The sequence below is a fragment of the Triturus cristatus genome, chromosome 7 (genome assembly GCF_964204655.1).
Source record: "Triturus cristatus chromosome 7, aTriCri1.1, whole genome shotgun sequence".
Taxonomy (NCBI): domain Eukaryota; kingdom Metazoa; phylum Chordata; class Amphibia; order Caudata; family Salamandridae; genus Triturus; species Triturus cristatus.
In genome coordinates this window covers 924290257-924306968 of record NC_140590.1, presented here as the reverse complement: position 1 = coordinate 924306968, position 16712 = coordinate 924290257, and the positions used below count along the sequence as shown (strand labels likewise).

Genomic DNA, 16712 nt, shown 5'->3' with positions numbered 1-16712 from the left:
ATAAGTCAAGACCTCATAAGATATTAAAAGTGAAAACACACTTCTTACTTTACAAGCTAGTAAGTTTTCTAATAGGTACATTACTCTTTTTTTAAATTATTTTGCAGGGCTAAAGCTAGGGCCAGTCAAGCAGCTCTATTCTTGATGTTAGCATTATAGAAATGTTTGTAAGCATGAAAATATTAGAAAAAATACCAAACTATAGATGGGGCTCTCATATTTCAAGTTATCATATACCAATAACACTGAAAAGAGAAAAAAAGGCAGCGGTATTTATATACAAGGATTACTTTAGGATGTAATAGTTTGCCCTTGAATCTTCAACCACCAATGTCTCCTTCCCCAACAGCAGAGCTAGGAAATGACTAGCAGGTAACATACAAGAGAATTCAGGAGGATACACATAGCAGTGGCGCACATGTTGTGTCAGCACTATCATAAGATGGCATGGTGGTGTGGCTTTTTGAAAAAAAAGGAATCACTTCACCTCTGCGCCATATTACCGGTGAGGGTGCAGAAGCAAAAATGCCTTTCGGTACGCCTCCTAAAGGCAGCTCTATAGGAAAAGATATGAGGTCCGATGGACCACCTTAGACATCCCCCTGCAGGTGAGTGCAGTCACTCACTGCACTCGCCTTCGGGGCGACTTCTAGTCTCCCTTAAAAATGCAGCTAGGTTGGCTTGCACAGTGAAATATTTAGCAGCTTTTAAACAGCTGCTCCATATTTCACTTGAATGAATGGCCCTGGGAGTAGCACGAGTTTGCGACTACCCTGGGGGCATCTAATTTATTTTAGTAAGGCGGACCTTCCTAGTTTGTACCATTTTGAAAGGTGCACCGTGGAACAAACAAGGAAAGTGCACCATATTCGTAATACGGCCAGAGGTATCATTTAAATGAATCCAGACACGAAAAGCAGATTAACCCTTAAGTTTTTATTGGCAACATAGCCAAAAAAATTACCAAGATCCTTATAATGGAGAATCAACCACATCTGGTTGGTCATGGATCAACTCACAGTTTCAACTTAACTGACAGAAAATTATCATAAAAACTAAAAAATATCTAAGGTGAATCCTACAGGAGGCCTGGTAGCCTTCAACCCTGAAAGTAATAAAATCATCCCAAAAATGAATTTATAGATTTTTTTTGTCTTGAATACAGACCAGGCACTGCCCAGTACTTGTCTGGTTTGTTCAGCTTTTACACTCACTATACATGTAGCTAAAAAGCAAAAAAATGGAACGAGCAGTGATTAGTGAGGTTATCTTTATTGCAGGTAGAAGAAGCCTGTCAATTGATCAAATTTAATGTCCAACTCATTATACAGGTACATGGATATTTCAGCTATACAATCACTCTCCTTTTACATTTTCAGTTTTATTATATGTAATAGGCATGTACTGTTGTGATTAGAATTCTGAAAATCAACATTCAAACATGTGCAGCAATGTTTTTCAGATCCATGTGAGCAGCACAATCTGATTTTAATGTTTTGAGGTATAACTTTCACCCATGTCAAACTGAGTCAAACTGAGGTGTAGGTCATTTAAGCACTCTAGATCTTGGTATTCATAATGTGTCTAATAATACACATTTATATATGCCCGTAATCGATCTAGAGGGATTAAAGATAAAATTGATTGAAGGTTCTCTAAAAATCGTTCAGATTGTCACTGCATTTGTAAGATATTTACTAAAGAAGGATGTTTTAAATTATTTGCTGATCTGAGTAAGAACGAATGGGATGAAATTTAAAGTTTCATTGCTGGTTTTTTCTGAGCTTTGGATTTCCAGGAACACATCATTATAATGAAGATGGTAGACGTATTTTGCAGCAGAAATCTTGATGCCCTGACATGGTGAGCTATCTTGCCAAATATCTCAGAGCTTTGTGACATATAGGTTTGTTAGTAAATCATTTTGCCTTAGACATCCACAATGTCTTTGTGGCTGTCTTTGCAGAGAGAGCTAAACATACATCATTTTGTCCCATTAGTCTGATGTATAATTTTTTACTTTAAGGTAAGTTGATTAGTTCAGAGTACTATTGATAGGGAGTATTCATAGCACATTCTTGATATCAGAAGTGTGCATAAAAGTGGAAATCATCATTTGGTGGGAGCAACTTTTTTTCTATTCTCTGTACGTATATCTGAAACTGTAGAAACAAAATAAAATTTATAAAGGCAAAGCTTGGTTTGCACTCTGGCACACATCAATCGAGATTTATGTTGGCTATGATTCTATTGACTATTAATGCAACTTTTTCTTCCCTGATTTTTGTCAGTGATAATTATTCTTTTAGTGATACATTTTGAACCCGGTATCCACATTTAATCCTTTTTGTGACATATTTCTTACTTACTTACTTGCATCTCGCCACTTAAATTGTGAGTGCACCTTTACATTCTGTACTGCTTTCACTCTATTGTTGCGTGATTGATGTGTTAAACATAGAAGCTTATGGTTTATACCGCATTAATAGTTATCTCTTTTGTCAGCGAAATATTATGTGCACAGGTGAATTGTTAATAATTTATTCAGTTCTATTAGTGAATAATTATGAATGTGCAGATTTTTAAATCTCCTTGCTTGAAGTAAATTGTATTAAGCCTCATGTTTTTAGCATATAATAGTATACAAATAATAGTTTTCTAATTAAACATGTCCCATCACAGATTTTCAAACTGCGATGAACAAAGGTTAATTAAACCTAGTGAAGTATGTGGCCATTTCTGTTTTGTAATGGAAAATCCACCACTCATATCAAGAGTGTGACTTATCCCCCCCTGTGCAAGGGGTCCATTACTCATACATCATAGCACGATATCGGTTGAGCATAAAAGTCACATTGTTTAGCCGGTATCACGGTCATCAATAGTAAATGCCCTGCTAATTGATAAAAAATGTCAATTATAAGACTTGACAGATGGATCACGATGGATTGAAAGACCATCTCACACTGAAAGCCAAATCCCTTTCCGCTAGGAATCAACCAAAGGAAAAACTGTTTTAATCAACAAGTCTCTTAATGATGCAGCCTAACCCCTTTTTATCAAACAATATTAGCAAGTGACTCAATTATCCTATATCCAAATGTCTTCATTGTCTGAAATGTAAAAGAATGATGCCTCCTGCAATAGCTAAAAATTAACAACAAGAAGATGAAACATTGTAATTACAAACATCTCTAAACCATAAATATTGGATTAGAATAGCAACAAAATTCTGGCTATGTTAAAGTTTTCACCTGGGCTTGGAAATTTGAAATACATAAACAATCTTGAAAATATTTTTCGGTGGGTGCATTGAGGATAAATTGAATGGGTTTTTTGAAGAAAAGTATAAAAATGAGAGATAAATACATAGGCTGTACAATTGCCTCAGCTCCTCCCCCTCCTGCCCTGAGTTGACAACGTTTTTACATAACTCTGGACATTATCAATGGAAGTCACAAATGCACAGTAATAACTTTTGTAAATGTGAACAATCCTAAAGAAAGATAAAATTGTCTGATTTATGTTTCTTCTGTGGTTATGTGTAGTAATGTTTTATGCACATTTGAAATAATGTCTTTTAAGTATGAATCGAATTATAGATAATAAAGGTGTGCTTTTAAAAACAGTATTGGGTATTCATGTTTTTGATCTGACTCATGATTGGTTGATAGAAAAGTGGAGGATAGAGGGACTATTAGGAGGAGTGAGGTTAACTTACTTTTTTTTAATATACCTGGGGGAGTTCTAGTACTCTTTGGTTAAACTGTTTGTTGACAGGAATTGATCATCAAGTTTGTACCCTTACTTCTGCAAGTCCTGCTTGCTACATAGACAACCCCTAGTTCTAAACATAAACACTGATTTTTATTTTAATGTATAAAACTGTTTCATATTGATTATTTATTATATATGATTTACTTGTGCATCAAAGTCCAAATTGCTGAATGTGCTAAATCAACAAACATCATATGTTCATAGCCTATTGGTTCAACTTTCTAGGTGCACCATATTAATCTCAAACATGGGGAAAAGCAGTGGCACACTAGTATGCATATGCTCCTTAATTTTTGGACTATCCATATTTTCATATATCTAATGTTTAGTAGAAGAACTCTAAGAGTTATGTCTTTTGTGCTAAAAAGCCTGTTCTTGGGAACCAGCTTGAAAAGTTTATTAGCAATTCAATGTTCTCTAGCCATTTAGACATTAAGAAGACCTCAGTTGTAAAAAGCGTGTAGTATTCTAGTTTGTCTCACAATGCACGGCAAATGGGTTGGTTGTATAATCTAGTGAGGCTTGGTGATATATAGTAGCCAATTTGGAAATTCTATTTGATTCCAGATTAAATTGTACACTTTGTTTTGTAAACCTTTTGAAGTACTTTTCAAAATTGTCTAAAACTGTGTTTTCCAGGCAGCATTGGAGTCATGACCAAAGTATTTTGAACAAGGGTCTACTCACCGATCAAGCATCAAAAACAGATTTTATCAAGACTTTTCAGGGCTCTAATATTAACCACAATGGGGCACGCAACCCTCTATAAACTTTCAAATCTCAAAAATATTCTTCACAGAAGAGTTCCTTATTAACTTCTTTTAAAGCATGTCATAAGGCAGAGGTTGGTTATATACAAAACAGATACAATAAATGAGTTAAAGAAAAATTATTTTAAAAGCTATTAATCCATGTTGGCTATCATTGATCACATAGTCAAGCCAGATTGAATCATTGGGCCATTTGCTGTGAGCACTTAATACTGGATGATTGCCTCTAGATTTTTTATAAAAGGGTTGAGTGCATAATATAGCAGGCACTGTTAACAGACAACAAAAAGAAGTAAACATTGCTCCTAAATGTATTGCTATTTTACATATATCAGTATGACATTTTTAAGTTTCAATTTGTATAGCTTTGCCAGAATAGCGCCTCCTTGATTATAGAGAGGAACTACTGTTCTCTAAACAAGGTCGATTGTAAGCCTGCTTGCACTTACTTCACTTCTGAGTTGGGATCAAATGCAGATCTCGTTATAGGGCTCTGAAAGAAATGGTTTTGTGGTTACTCTATGCTCTTGCTATTACAAAAAAATTAAAAATGAGTGAATACAGGTGTGCAAATTGTAGTCTTCTTTGACTTAGATTTACTCAATATTGTGAATTGAGAGTTCTCGAAGTTAGACTACAATATCTGTCTCATTTTACACATTTTCAAATGTAAGCTCCCTTCTCAGACCAATGCCTGACTGACGGTCTGTCAAAACAAAATGTCCTACTTCACCACTGGGCGTCAAGTACATTTAGCATTTTCTTTGAATTTGATTTTACTCCACTAGGAAAATATTACTTCTTTATTGTCCTTACCTACCAGCATGGAAAATGTATAATCTCTAGCATGAATTTTGATAGTTTCTGGGAAAATGGTCCAATGTTTACCCTTGTTCAATTTTCCATTTCATTAAAGTCTTACAGTGAAGACCAGTACCCATAATGCCAAATGTCATTTTTTCAATCCATGCAGGAAGTCCAGGCCCCCAAAGGGGACCAGATTTTTGGATTATTTGCAGCCCTGCATGTGAATTTCTTTTTCCGATAGGCTTAAAAAATGTTACTGCCAGCGGAACTTACAAAAAGGAATATTTGACTTTTGAGGGAATTCACTTGCCTGCACATCATCATTTACAAAAAGAATTAAAAAAATTGAGCCCATTGGAGGCCTGCCCTTCCTATCATAATGTGTGACCAATATTAGGCCAAACTGACCATCAAACTCTTTCACTTAAAATTTTTTTAAGAGTCCAACAAAACTCCAGTCACCCAGAAGTGCGGCTGTTAGAAGGTGGTTCTAACCATCTGAGCTGCCCGCATTTTTTGCTTTTTGAACACCTAATTGTTGAGCTTTTACTGTGAGAGAGCCTCATAAATTGGGATTCACCCACAGTGAACTCATAATGAAAGAGACTGCATGTGGATTTTACGGGTGTCCCCCTGTTGAGAGTAGGCCGCTGCACTGAGCCGAGTAAGGGGCACCGGGCTGGTTACATGCAGACATGTGTGTACATGCGTGTGCACACATGTAGGGGCTGCGCGGGGGAGATTCCTGCCATGCGCAGTCCATGAGCAGGTACAGATAGAATGGTGTGGGAGGAATTATGCAGAGCTGGGTGGTGACATGGAATAGGCTTTATACTATGGGAAGAAACATGTAAGGGAAAGTCAGTGTGCTTTACTGTTGTCACTAAAGGACCACTCTATTATTCTCCCATGAAGATGGGGATCACATAGGTTAGTTTCACTTCCCTGAGGCCTACAAATTCCAGACACGCACCAAAGTACACTGTAACTTGTGTGAAAATAAGTATTCTAGTGAGTCAAAAACCATATATGTACTGCTTATGGGTTATCCAGAAATGTCATATTCCTCTGACTCAGCTCATAACCAGAGACTGGCTGGGTCTGACCCTGCCATGCTGGAGTAATGACTTTCCTCCCCAAAGTGAAGCATCAGAGGCCTAGCCCTTCATGGCAAGCATTCCAAGAGGGAAGGTCTCCTTTCCTTTAGGGGAGAGATGGTGAGTGGAGCTGCAGATTATCAATCAGCAGCTGTCACCTGGTGCCAGGCACCAAGCTGCTCTGGAGAGAAGGCAGCAAGAGGAGGGAAAGGGGCTTTTCAGAGACCAAGTGGCATGAGGCCCCTGAACAACACCATTTTGAACTATCCCAGAGGTTTGGGCAGGAAGGACAGAACAGGGGCAGAGAGGTGAGGTGTCGCTGCAGGGTAGGTCAACAGAGCCCCCTGCCAGCCCCCGCCGAATTCTTTTTAAAAGGAAGAGGAGCTCTCTCTGGAGTGTTGTCGGCTGAAGAAGACTGATGCTAGAGCCTGGCGCCATTGGTAGTTGGAAGGAAGAACCCCCTGACTGTCCCAGGACCCTGGATTGCACCTGCACTGGAGTCCAGGACCAGTGAGGAGAAGTCTGGGCCTCTGCGCAAGGAGAAGATAGGCTCAGGAGAAGAGCCAGGTAAAAGGTTGGTGCAGGGAGCCAGCAAACACCGCTCCCTGCTGAGTTCACCCCCCTTGAGACCAGGAGGGTGAAGGAAAGTGCTCCCAGTGGCTGGGGCGCGCCACCAGGAGCAAGAAGCGGCCTAAACCGTGAAGGTCTCGGTGGCCCAGGATCCCAACCCCGGGCTCGCAGTGCAGTGGAGGGGGGGCATGCCATCGCGCGTCCCTCCAGACCAGAGAAGAACAGCCAGGGAGTGCCATCGCTCTCCCCGTGAAGATTTCCCAGGGGCCCAGGACCCCAACTCCGGGCCCCGACGAGAAGGCGGAAGTCGCTCCCTGTGAAGATGGCCCATGGGGGCCTGTGATCCCCAACTCCGGGCCCCCGTGTAGTCGAGGAGGAGGGGGGAGTGCCACACTCCCCCACAGCAGCAGGAAGGCGGGGGAGTGCTGTCACACTCCACCGAGGACTCGCCGAGGGGGAAGCCGACTCTGTCTCTGCCCGACGGAGCAGGCAGAACAAAATGGACACTCCAGCTCCCACGGCCGCACAAGAGGGTGCGGGCCGGGCGGGGAGCCGGCGGGAGCCGCCAGAGGTGGGCTCCCCAGGTGGCTCTTCAAAACCTTGGAAATGCGAGGGGCCTGGGTGGGACCACGCCCCCAAGAGGCAGCAGGAGCAGCTGGGGGTGGGCTCCCCGTGCTGTAATGCCGCAAGCCCACTCACCTGGCGATAAAGGATCTGGGTGGAACCGGGCCCCCAATGGAGTGAAGAAGAGGTGTAAGGCCGCTGAGGGTGACAGTGCGGCTCTCCCCCGAGCAGTGGGGGAGCCTCTGTTCGGTTATTCACGAGCAGGAGCAAATCGCCCCATAATGCCTTGCAGGCACGGACCGGCCTGCAAGGAATAGCGGATGGTTCTCTGTGCAGGGTGGCCCCAGGAGGACAGGGTCACCGCCAAGTCTGGGCCAAGGTGCCGGGATAGCTGCAGGAGCACGAAGATGTGAAGACCCCCCCTAAGTCTCTGGGGGACAACAGCCTCCTGTAGCTGGAACTTTAGTTCTTCAGCTGGGGGCTGTGTAAGGGACTGCACCAAGGTATGAAGGGCTGAGCTGGGGATGTCTGGAGAAGGGCATCCCCTGGAGGTGAAGAGGTGCAATTGTGCGAGAAGTGCATTAACCAATGTTATTTCTTTGGAGGGACCGAAAGTCACATGTATAATGTGAAGTCATAAGCAAAGTGGGATTATGTTGCTGGACATTCCTGCTAGGGTGTCTGGCTGTATATGCTTAATCCTGTGATTACAACTGTGATGCCTTTTAGGGGTTTTAATTGCCATGCATTATAACTGTTATCAGCTATGATAAGTAGTATCATTTTAAGGGATGCCTATACGTGTATTCTTGCTGCTGCGTTAGGTGACTGGTAGCCACTACGATGTAGAGGTGTATACTGTATGGTCAGTATGAGATGTTCAGTCAGGTTTATGTGTCACCAGGGCAGGTGTTCCCATTTTAAATGCTTGTTGAGATAATGGGGTGGGTGGCCACTGGGATGGTTCCAGTGGGCAAGGCCCTCACTCCAGGTTATGTTCAACCCACTGCATTAGGGGGCAAGATGATGTGGATACATGGGAGTGGTGGTACTAGACCCCCCTCCCCCCCCCCCCCCACGGGCAGTGTAGAAATGTTGTGCAATGTCACAAAGTAATTCCAACAGCTTATGTATATTTGTAAATTGTTGCATAGTATTGAGTAGTGTGTATGTTTAATAAATGGACTCTTCCTTTTATAAAGCAAAGTACAGACTGGCCAATCAATTATTGATTGTTATTTCTGTGTACTGGAAATGGCGATTACTAGCCCACACCACCACCACCCTTGAGTAAGCCTTAGACTGTTCTGCAACGCTACCCTCTGAAAGTCAAGCGCTACAATGGGGTGTTTGGTTCCCAGTGAAGGACAAATGTAGTCATGTTATTTGTGCAGGCCTCACAGATACTGCCTCCAATTTCCAATAGCGGCTAATTTGATTTTTTTTAGTTTTTGTTCAGACAGGACTTGCTACTAATCCTTGATCTGTGTCATTTAGTCCCGTCCTTAACCTTTTGAGGATGCTTAATCCTCCATTAAAAGATATGAGGCTGTCAGCGCACAAGTACTAATAAACAATTGGGGGTACTAATTAACATATTTAATTCACAATGACATCATAGGAAGTAACGTCACAATATGTAGTGTCATACCCTTATAATATTCCCCACTTAAAACTGAACAGACCTTTTGAACAAAAACAACCATTTAACATAATCACACAAAAGCTTTTTTTTCCTTCTTTTTATAAATCATGTGTGGGTTTTCCAGATATCAATGTGTAACTGAGCACAGAAATGGCTGAAGGGGATACTGTTTTAAACGGTTATGTAGAAAGTGATTTAACATTTTTAAACTGAGTATAGACAGTAAAGAAAATATTCTGGTTGTATTTTTTAATAGCCAAACGTGCTGGTAAAGAATGCCTGTTTTCTACTGGAATATTTTATCCAGCTTTAAAACACAAAAACTGATGCATATTTACAATTTATTAGGCGATTGAAGGGTTTATGGTGTGAAGTTCCTGTTACATCTCAGATCAGAAATTAAAAGATAACCAGGTACTGAGTCTCTTTCACAAATAAAGTGGATGCAGCCAGAGAGAAGAGGTTTTAAAAATGTCCTGATGCCAGAATATACACATAGAGTGTTTGCAAATGGAAGCAGCTTCCGTTCTGGGGCACAAGGGTATATCGCCCAGTCTCCTTCAGCCTCAGTTAAGGGGAATAATGTCCCTTCTCTAAAGAAAAATAGGAAGGGGACTCCATTCACTTAACTCCATCCCCGGTGTGTGCCCTGGGGGTTCTGCACATTCCCACAAAGCAGCAGGTGTGATCTTCACACTGTGAGGGTATGGAAGGTACTCCGTTGTGCAGGAATATAGTAATTGAGGATTGTACTACTGAATCTCGAGGATATGAATATTGAGATACAAGAATAAAGTGGACAAAATATTGAAAATCAAATATTGAAAGGTGAGTGCATATAGAGGATGTATACATTTACTATTCCTAACTCCACATCTACGTTCCTTGAAGAGATATATATCCTCAATGTACATATATGTGGAGTTTGATATTGAAAATCCATAGTTACTTACCTTTTGTTATTTTGTTTTGATATTGGTTCTTGATATTCTTATACTGCAATATTCCATGCTTGATATTCAGGGGCACTCCATATTTGAGTGTATGCCTGTGCAGCAGCCTGCTGCTACATTACTGGAATATGTTGCCCTGGTGTAATGTGTATCAGATACATGTTCCATAGTTCCCTTAGAGGTTAATTTATAATGTATAATTACTTCTCTCTCGTTCCCCTTGTACACCTCTTTGTGAAGCGAAGAAACTTCTGTATGGGAGCTCATTCAAAGTTATTTAATTATTCTATCCTTGGTATCAGTCTCACAGAAGGGGGTCCAGGTGGGGTAGATTTCCAAAGAAAACAAAACTTGTTAATTTAACAATGCAACTGACTAGCTCATTTTTTAAGTTGAAGATGGAAAGTAGATTGTGATAGCTTTGATTTTACAAATTTATTTCAGTATTTTATATTTTTCAAATATGGCACCCACAAGGTGGATTCAACGACATTGTTATGCAATACAATTAATTGCTAGAGTTACCCAACACCATGATACAAATTCCACAATGTTCAAGAAGTGTGAAAGGCTCTGTCTATCTAGCTGGGTTTGACTTTGTGATAGAAAAGTTGCACTCTAGTCTCTACAACAGGAATGGTAATGGATTAAACTGCCATGAAGTTTCCAAAAACTTTTTTGTTCTACTCTTTTTGGATTCTAATGACGGGTGAAAAATGTTTAGGGAAGATGACCCTAGCTTGTCATAGGTTCCCTTTATTATTACATATTTTCCCTCAAATCAAATACCCTTTGGTTACTGCTAATATCTGAAATAAATGACATGAAATAATTCCTCAAGTATAATTGGATTAACCTCTTCTGTGCCCATGACGAGACTATCTCGTCATGAACCCCACCCGCGTGTGAAACGCCCGGCACAGGAGGGGGAAAGGGCGTGGCACCGAAGGGGTTAAAAGAAATTCAAACCAAATGTAGAATTTCTCCCATCTCAGTCCAATGCGAGCACCGAACTTTCCACCACCCATTTTATGGTTCAGTGTCACCACCGCATATTTAAGAAGTGCAGTACAGTTGCACCTGTATTTCAACATGCAGTTATATGTTGAATTGCCATCTTGAGTTGGGTGTACTGTTAGATGTTCTGTATGATCTAAAAAGCTCTAAGTCAGAATACTTTGTAGTATTTATTTAGCAATTATGCTGCTGTCTATCTTACGGCATTATGATGTTTAGCATTTAAAAAAAGTATTATCTTTCCACATTAATTACTAAATATTATCAGAGATCATGAAGTATGTCAATTACAGTTAAGGAACCTAGCCTAAATAGAATTCTCCAGTACTATGGGACTTCAGTCTAAAAGTACATATAAAATAGTGTAGGGTAGGCATCTTAAAAACAACAATAAAATGTACCCTTACAATATAGAATCCACCAAACTGAAAACTAGACAGGACATTATTTTTTGTGCCCCTGAAATTCAGACATGGCAAATGACAGGAGTTACTGACCCCATCGGAATTATAATATCCGCAGGAAATACAACATATCTGGGGCATTTCACCCATACATTTCAGCTGCCAAAAGTAGCTGAAATATTTGGTGAAACTCTAGGGAGAAATGGAGAAAAAGATCTTGAAAATGCAGAGCCTCAAAATCTGATACCTCTGTGCAACAATACAGACTTCTAAGGCGGAGGATCAGGGTTCTGCTTTCACACTGCTTGCCACTATGTTCTAAAGAGAACTCCTAATAAATGCAGCAGTTGGAAGACATATATAATTGAACCTGAGGTGCAAGTTTCTCATTAGAAAGGCTGGAGATGGGCAACTGAATTGATCCACAGGTGGTACTTGCAGAGAACCTTTCTGTCAGCATTTCAATGAAGGAGGTGAAGTTGAAGGGCATACTTTCCTTTCTGCCCCTCTCCGTAGATTAAGCACCTGAACAGTCATATACATGGAATATATCTCTTTTTTTCCAAGATGTTTCCCTGATGCTGGACTTTGCACCCTCTGAAGTTCCACTAAACATTTTGAGCCTCAGTAGGATGGCGGTCGGACCACCGCTGACAGGCTGTGAGTGGCAGTCTGACAGACATCCAGCAGAGTGGCCCGACGGCCGCATTATGAAGCTGTTGGTCTGACTGCATCGGTCAGAGGGACCGACCAACGCTTTTGACGACCATAAGGAGCCCTTTGTGTCGTCGGTCGGATTGTATTCCCCACAATAGGGGCAGTGCCTGATAGGCACCGCCATAAGGATTACGATTTGCTTTTCTGAAAGCCTTCCCATGGCTGTCAAACTGCCATGGAAAGGCTGTCGGAAAGGGACTTTGGGGGCTCATCTCATGGCCCCCGTAACCCGTGGGCCTCCACTATGAGGCCTGGGGAGCAACATATCCATACTCCATAGACCAGGCACCACATGGTGCCTGGCACACGGTGCATTGATGTTTAAAAACATAAATGTTTGCATTGGAGCTTGTGCTGTGGCCCTCTTCGGGCTGCAGCACAAGCCTCATTGGAAAAAGCCATGATTCTGACCACCTACATGGTAGTTGCATCATAATTTGGTGGGTGGGACCGCAGACTACTTGTCGTCGGTCCCAATACCAATGCGATGGTGGTGGGATGCTTGTCGTACCGCCAGCGTAATCGGGCCCAATGTTCTCAAGGTGCCTTATTATGTCTCAGTATCATGCAGTAAATGCACTTTGTGACGATATCATGAGCTTACTGTTGTTAATCATTGATGTCAGCTGCAACTCAGAAGAGTGAGTACGCAGAACATATTAGACATCTTTGGTACATGATTCAAAGATAGGGGTTTTAATTAGTAGTTATTGTATAACTACCTTTTAGATATATTTTACTACATACAGCTATATTTATATAGATGCAGGGCTTTAAGTGGGCCGGGTCTCACTGGGTCTGAGCACCAGCAGTTTTTTAAAGGGGGCCTCGAAACAGATCTCTATCGGGCTCTGTTTTGTGCCCTGGCACAGGCGGTCCATTTTTTCCGGACTGCAGTGACAGCAGGCACATAGATGTGCGCTGCTCACTTTTCACTAGTGGAGAAGTTACGGCATGACGTCATGCCAGGTGAGCGTTGTAGGGGAAGGGAAATCCTTTAAAGAGAGTCATTTTCTCTTTGGATTTCCCTTCTCTTTTTGAAACTCAGGAGGAGCAACATTGTCCTTGTGTCACCAGGGCTTTAAGTGGAAGCTTGTTCAATAATATATACAAGCCATAGTTGCTGCTTATTTATCTTATGCAACTAACAACCACTGACAAAGCCGAAAGTCCTGACTTGTTGGAGGTATAATGTTACTTGTATCATATATCTGTATTGCATGACAGAAACAGCAAAATACCAGTTGGGCAGCACACTATATGCTAAGCCAGGGCTTTAAGTGGGATGAAAAAACTGGGGGGTCTCTCAAAGGGGCGTGGTCAATGCAATTAAGGGCGTGGCTTAAAAACACGTAAGCTAAAAATCTGTGTTTAGCACAGCGTGCCGCCCGACTTGTATATTGCTGTTCCTGTCATTGTGTCCAGATATATGATACAACAAGTCACATCATACCTACAAGTCAGGACTATTGGCTTTGTCAATGGTTGCTAGTTGCATAAGATAAATAAGCAGCAACTATAGCTTGTATATAATATTGAAAAAACTTACACTTAAAGCCCTGGTGACACCACGACAATGTTCGCTCACCACTTGTACATCGGTGTGCCTGCTGTCACTGCAGTCCGGGAAAAAAAATGGACCGCCTGTGCCAGGGCACAAAATAGAGCCCGATAGAGACCTGTTTCGAGGCCCCCTTTAAAAAACTGCCGGTGCTCAGACCCAGTGAGACCCGGACCACTTAAAGCCCTGTGCTAAGCACAGATTTTTAGCTATGTGTTTTTAAGCCATGCCCTTAATTACATTGGCCATGCCCCTTTGAGAGCCCCCCCCCCCCAGTTTTTTCATCCCACTTAGAGCCCTGTATAGAAGTATTCACACACATATGTACGGATATATTCTGCCATGCTATGTGTATATCTATTTGTGTGTATGTATGTATATATATTTATCTATATATACATACATCTATGTATGCATAAACACATATGCACATTCATGGATTGACTTTGAGCTAATAATGAGCTGAACTTGTGTCATGACAGAGTGGAAGAACAGTTGTGGTATGAACATCCTGAACTGTAATAGAAAATGTAAGGACTGTGTGTAGTGACAATTGCAGCAGTAACCAAAACTTCAGCAGAAAGCGGTGTCCGGCAGATTAAGCACCGAGGACTCCTGTTGCATCTTGCACTGTAGGTTTCCCTGGGAGCAGGGAGCAGAGAGCTCCTCACACGAGCAGCAGGCAGCGCGCCCTGACATGGCTTTACAGCCACGTCTGCTACCGGGCTCCCAGTGTCAGCGCAGCCATGGTGTACTTCTGCCTGCAGTGAGACTATTAGGCAAATGTGGTTCTAATTGCCTGGGCTTCTGCTCGCATAGCATAGACGTATGCAGTGCGGTGGTTTGCTTATGATAGCCATGTGCGTGTAGGCATGTTAAAATAGGTCCCTGATCAACTTCACCAGCTGTGCTGCTGATTTTCAGTGCCACGAGCAAGTGTGCCCATGTATTTGTCTTTGACAGCTGGGGTATTTGGAAGAAGGCTTGTTTTTTTTTTCCTCGGTAGAACCCGCATCCCCTGGCTGCCTCTCTGCCGGTACATTGCGAGCCTCCCTCTCTGTCTTCAGTCTCACCCCTCCCACCCATCACCCCTCCCCTTCGCTCTCTTTGCTGTAATTCCTTATTTAGGATACCACCGCGCGCTTATCCGTGAGGCTCTGGAGAAAGAGTCCGCACGCACAACAAGCCCGGGAACACCACAACAGCAGCACAACAGACTGACTGGCCGTTGTGTCGCCATGCACTGGTCTGGGGCACTTCCGCTGTGCAGCGCATTTGCATGCGCTTCACGAGCTCGGTGTCAAGACCGGTCTCCGAGTCCTCAGGCAGCGCTGCCTGCCTGGAGTCATGGGGCGCTGCGTACACATGTTTACACTGGGCAACGCAACATCCCACACACCTGCCACGACATCTGATGCCATGCTCATTATTGTCAACCCCACCAATCTTACCCCTTCTTACGCACTCACGTAAGAGAATCAATAATCCCTATGGTTAAAAAAGAGAATTACGCCTCCTTGGAATAATCAAAAAGCTGGCTGCTATCAACACATTGCCACTCGGTTTCCAAGCACTCTGTCTTCTAAGCACACACGCTCTGGAACAAAGAGAGAATCTTACCTTTTGAGGGTCTTCTTTGTTTTGTCTGCAAGGAGGAAAACGTCCCCATCACTGCACCCATTTTGAAGTGGCACCTGTCTCACTTTTGCGTCCCCCAATCAAAAGGAAAAAAATCCGTCTGGACCGTCGATTGCAAAAAACGGAAGGAAAAAGGGGAAAGGCACCGCAAGCTCGGTGTTCAGCAAACGTTCAGCTTTGAGGATTTTTTTTTTTTACCCTTCAGTCAACACACACACACGCATTGACTCACAGGCTGCACTGTTATTATTCAAAACCAGCCCCCATCAGAATTTCGCTCCTAGGTGGATTCCCTCGTTCCAGGTCTGGCAGCAGATGCATTCAAATATTTACTGGAGCTGTTCCACGTAATAAGCACAGGCACAGCCTTCCTTCCTCTCAGCCCCTTCTGGCTCCTAGCAGCAGCCTGTGGGTCTATCGAGAAAAACATCGATGCATCGCGCCCAGCGCATACTAAACTACAACCCTGTAGGCACGCGAGGGTCTCCGGGGACGCGAGGGACACGCGCTCAGGACCACCGTGAATGAATGAACCTGGGGAGTGGTCGCCGAATTCGCAGCTGCCTGGAATGTGCATTCACGGCGATTACCACGGTCTTCCTGCGAAGGGAATAACATTGTTTTCAAACTCATCATAAACATGTGACCCACCGAGCTTACATTCAAGGGGAAAAAAATACATCAATGCAGAAATGTGAGGTCTGCTGTTTGTGTCACTTGGTATTAAAATGTCATTTCTTTCCCTAGTTTGTTAGATGGGTGGAATGCCAGCTCATAACAAAAAAGGGAATTATGTCGTAAATCATGTTGTGACTTAAAGATTGTTTGCACATATTGGGTTTTAGGTGTTCATTATGCATGAATGTAAACTTGGACCACCAGCACAGATATTTACATTTGTATGTTATGAATCCATACGTTAGCGAGAGATCAGTAACGAAAAAAAGTCATTACAGTAACAATAAAGGATAACAGCAAAAAACAGTCTTATCTTTGTGCCATTGTGGGCAACATTTTGAACTGTTCTTTGACTGTGCTCCATCCAATGAAGTGGAAACTGCAGTCCAGAGAAACTCCTGCTGCAAGTGTGCATTACTTTTGTAGTGCAAACCCTACGCAAAGCATTGCAGTGATATTTACTATCCATCAAAAATCGGAATTTGCATTAAAAGTTGACCAAAGTAACTTAAAA

General features: G+C 42.3%; 1 protein-coding gene across 1 annotated transcript in view; it reads right to left on the bottom strand.

Moving 5' to 3' along the window:
* KCNIP1 (potassium voltage-gated channel interacting protein 1) overlaps positions 1 to 15940 on the bottom strand; it is a 1480000-nt gene extending 1464060 nt beyond the window's left edge. Inside the window, exon 1 of the mRNA XM_085617872.1 lies at positions 15503 to 15940. Coding sequence (XP_085473998.1) covers positions 15503 to 15563 — 61 coding nt within the window. The 5' untranslated portion in view covers positions 15564 to 15940. The remainder of the gene's footprint in view (positions 1 to 15502) is intronic.
* Between the last annotated feature and the right edge of the window lie 772 nt (positions 15941 to 16712).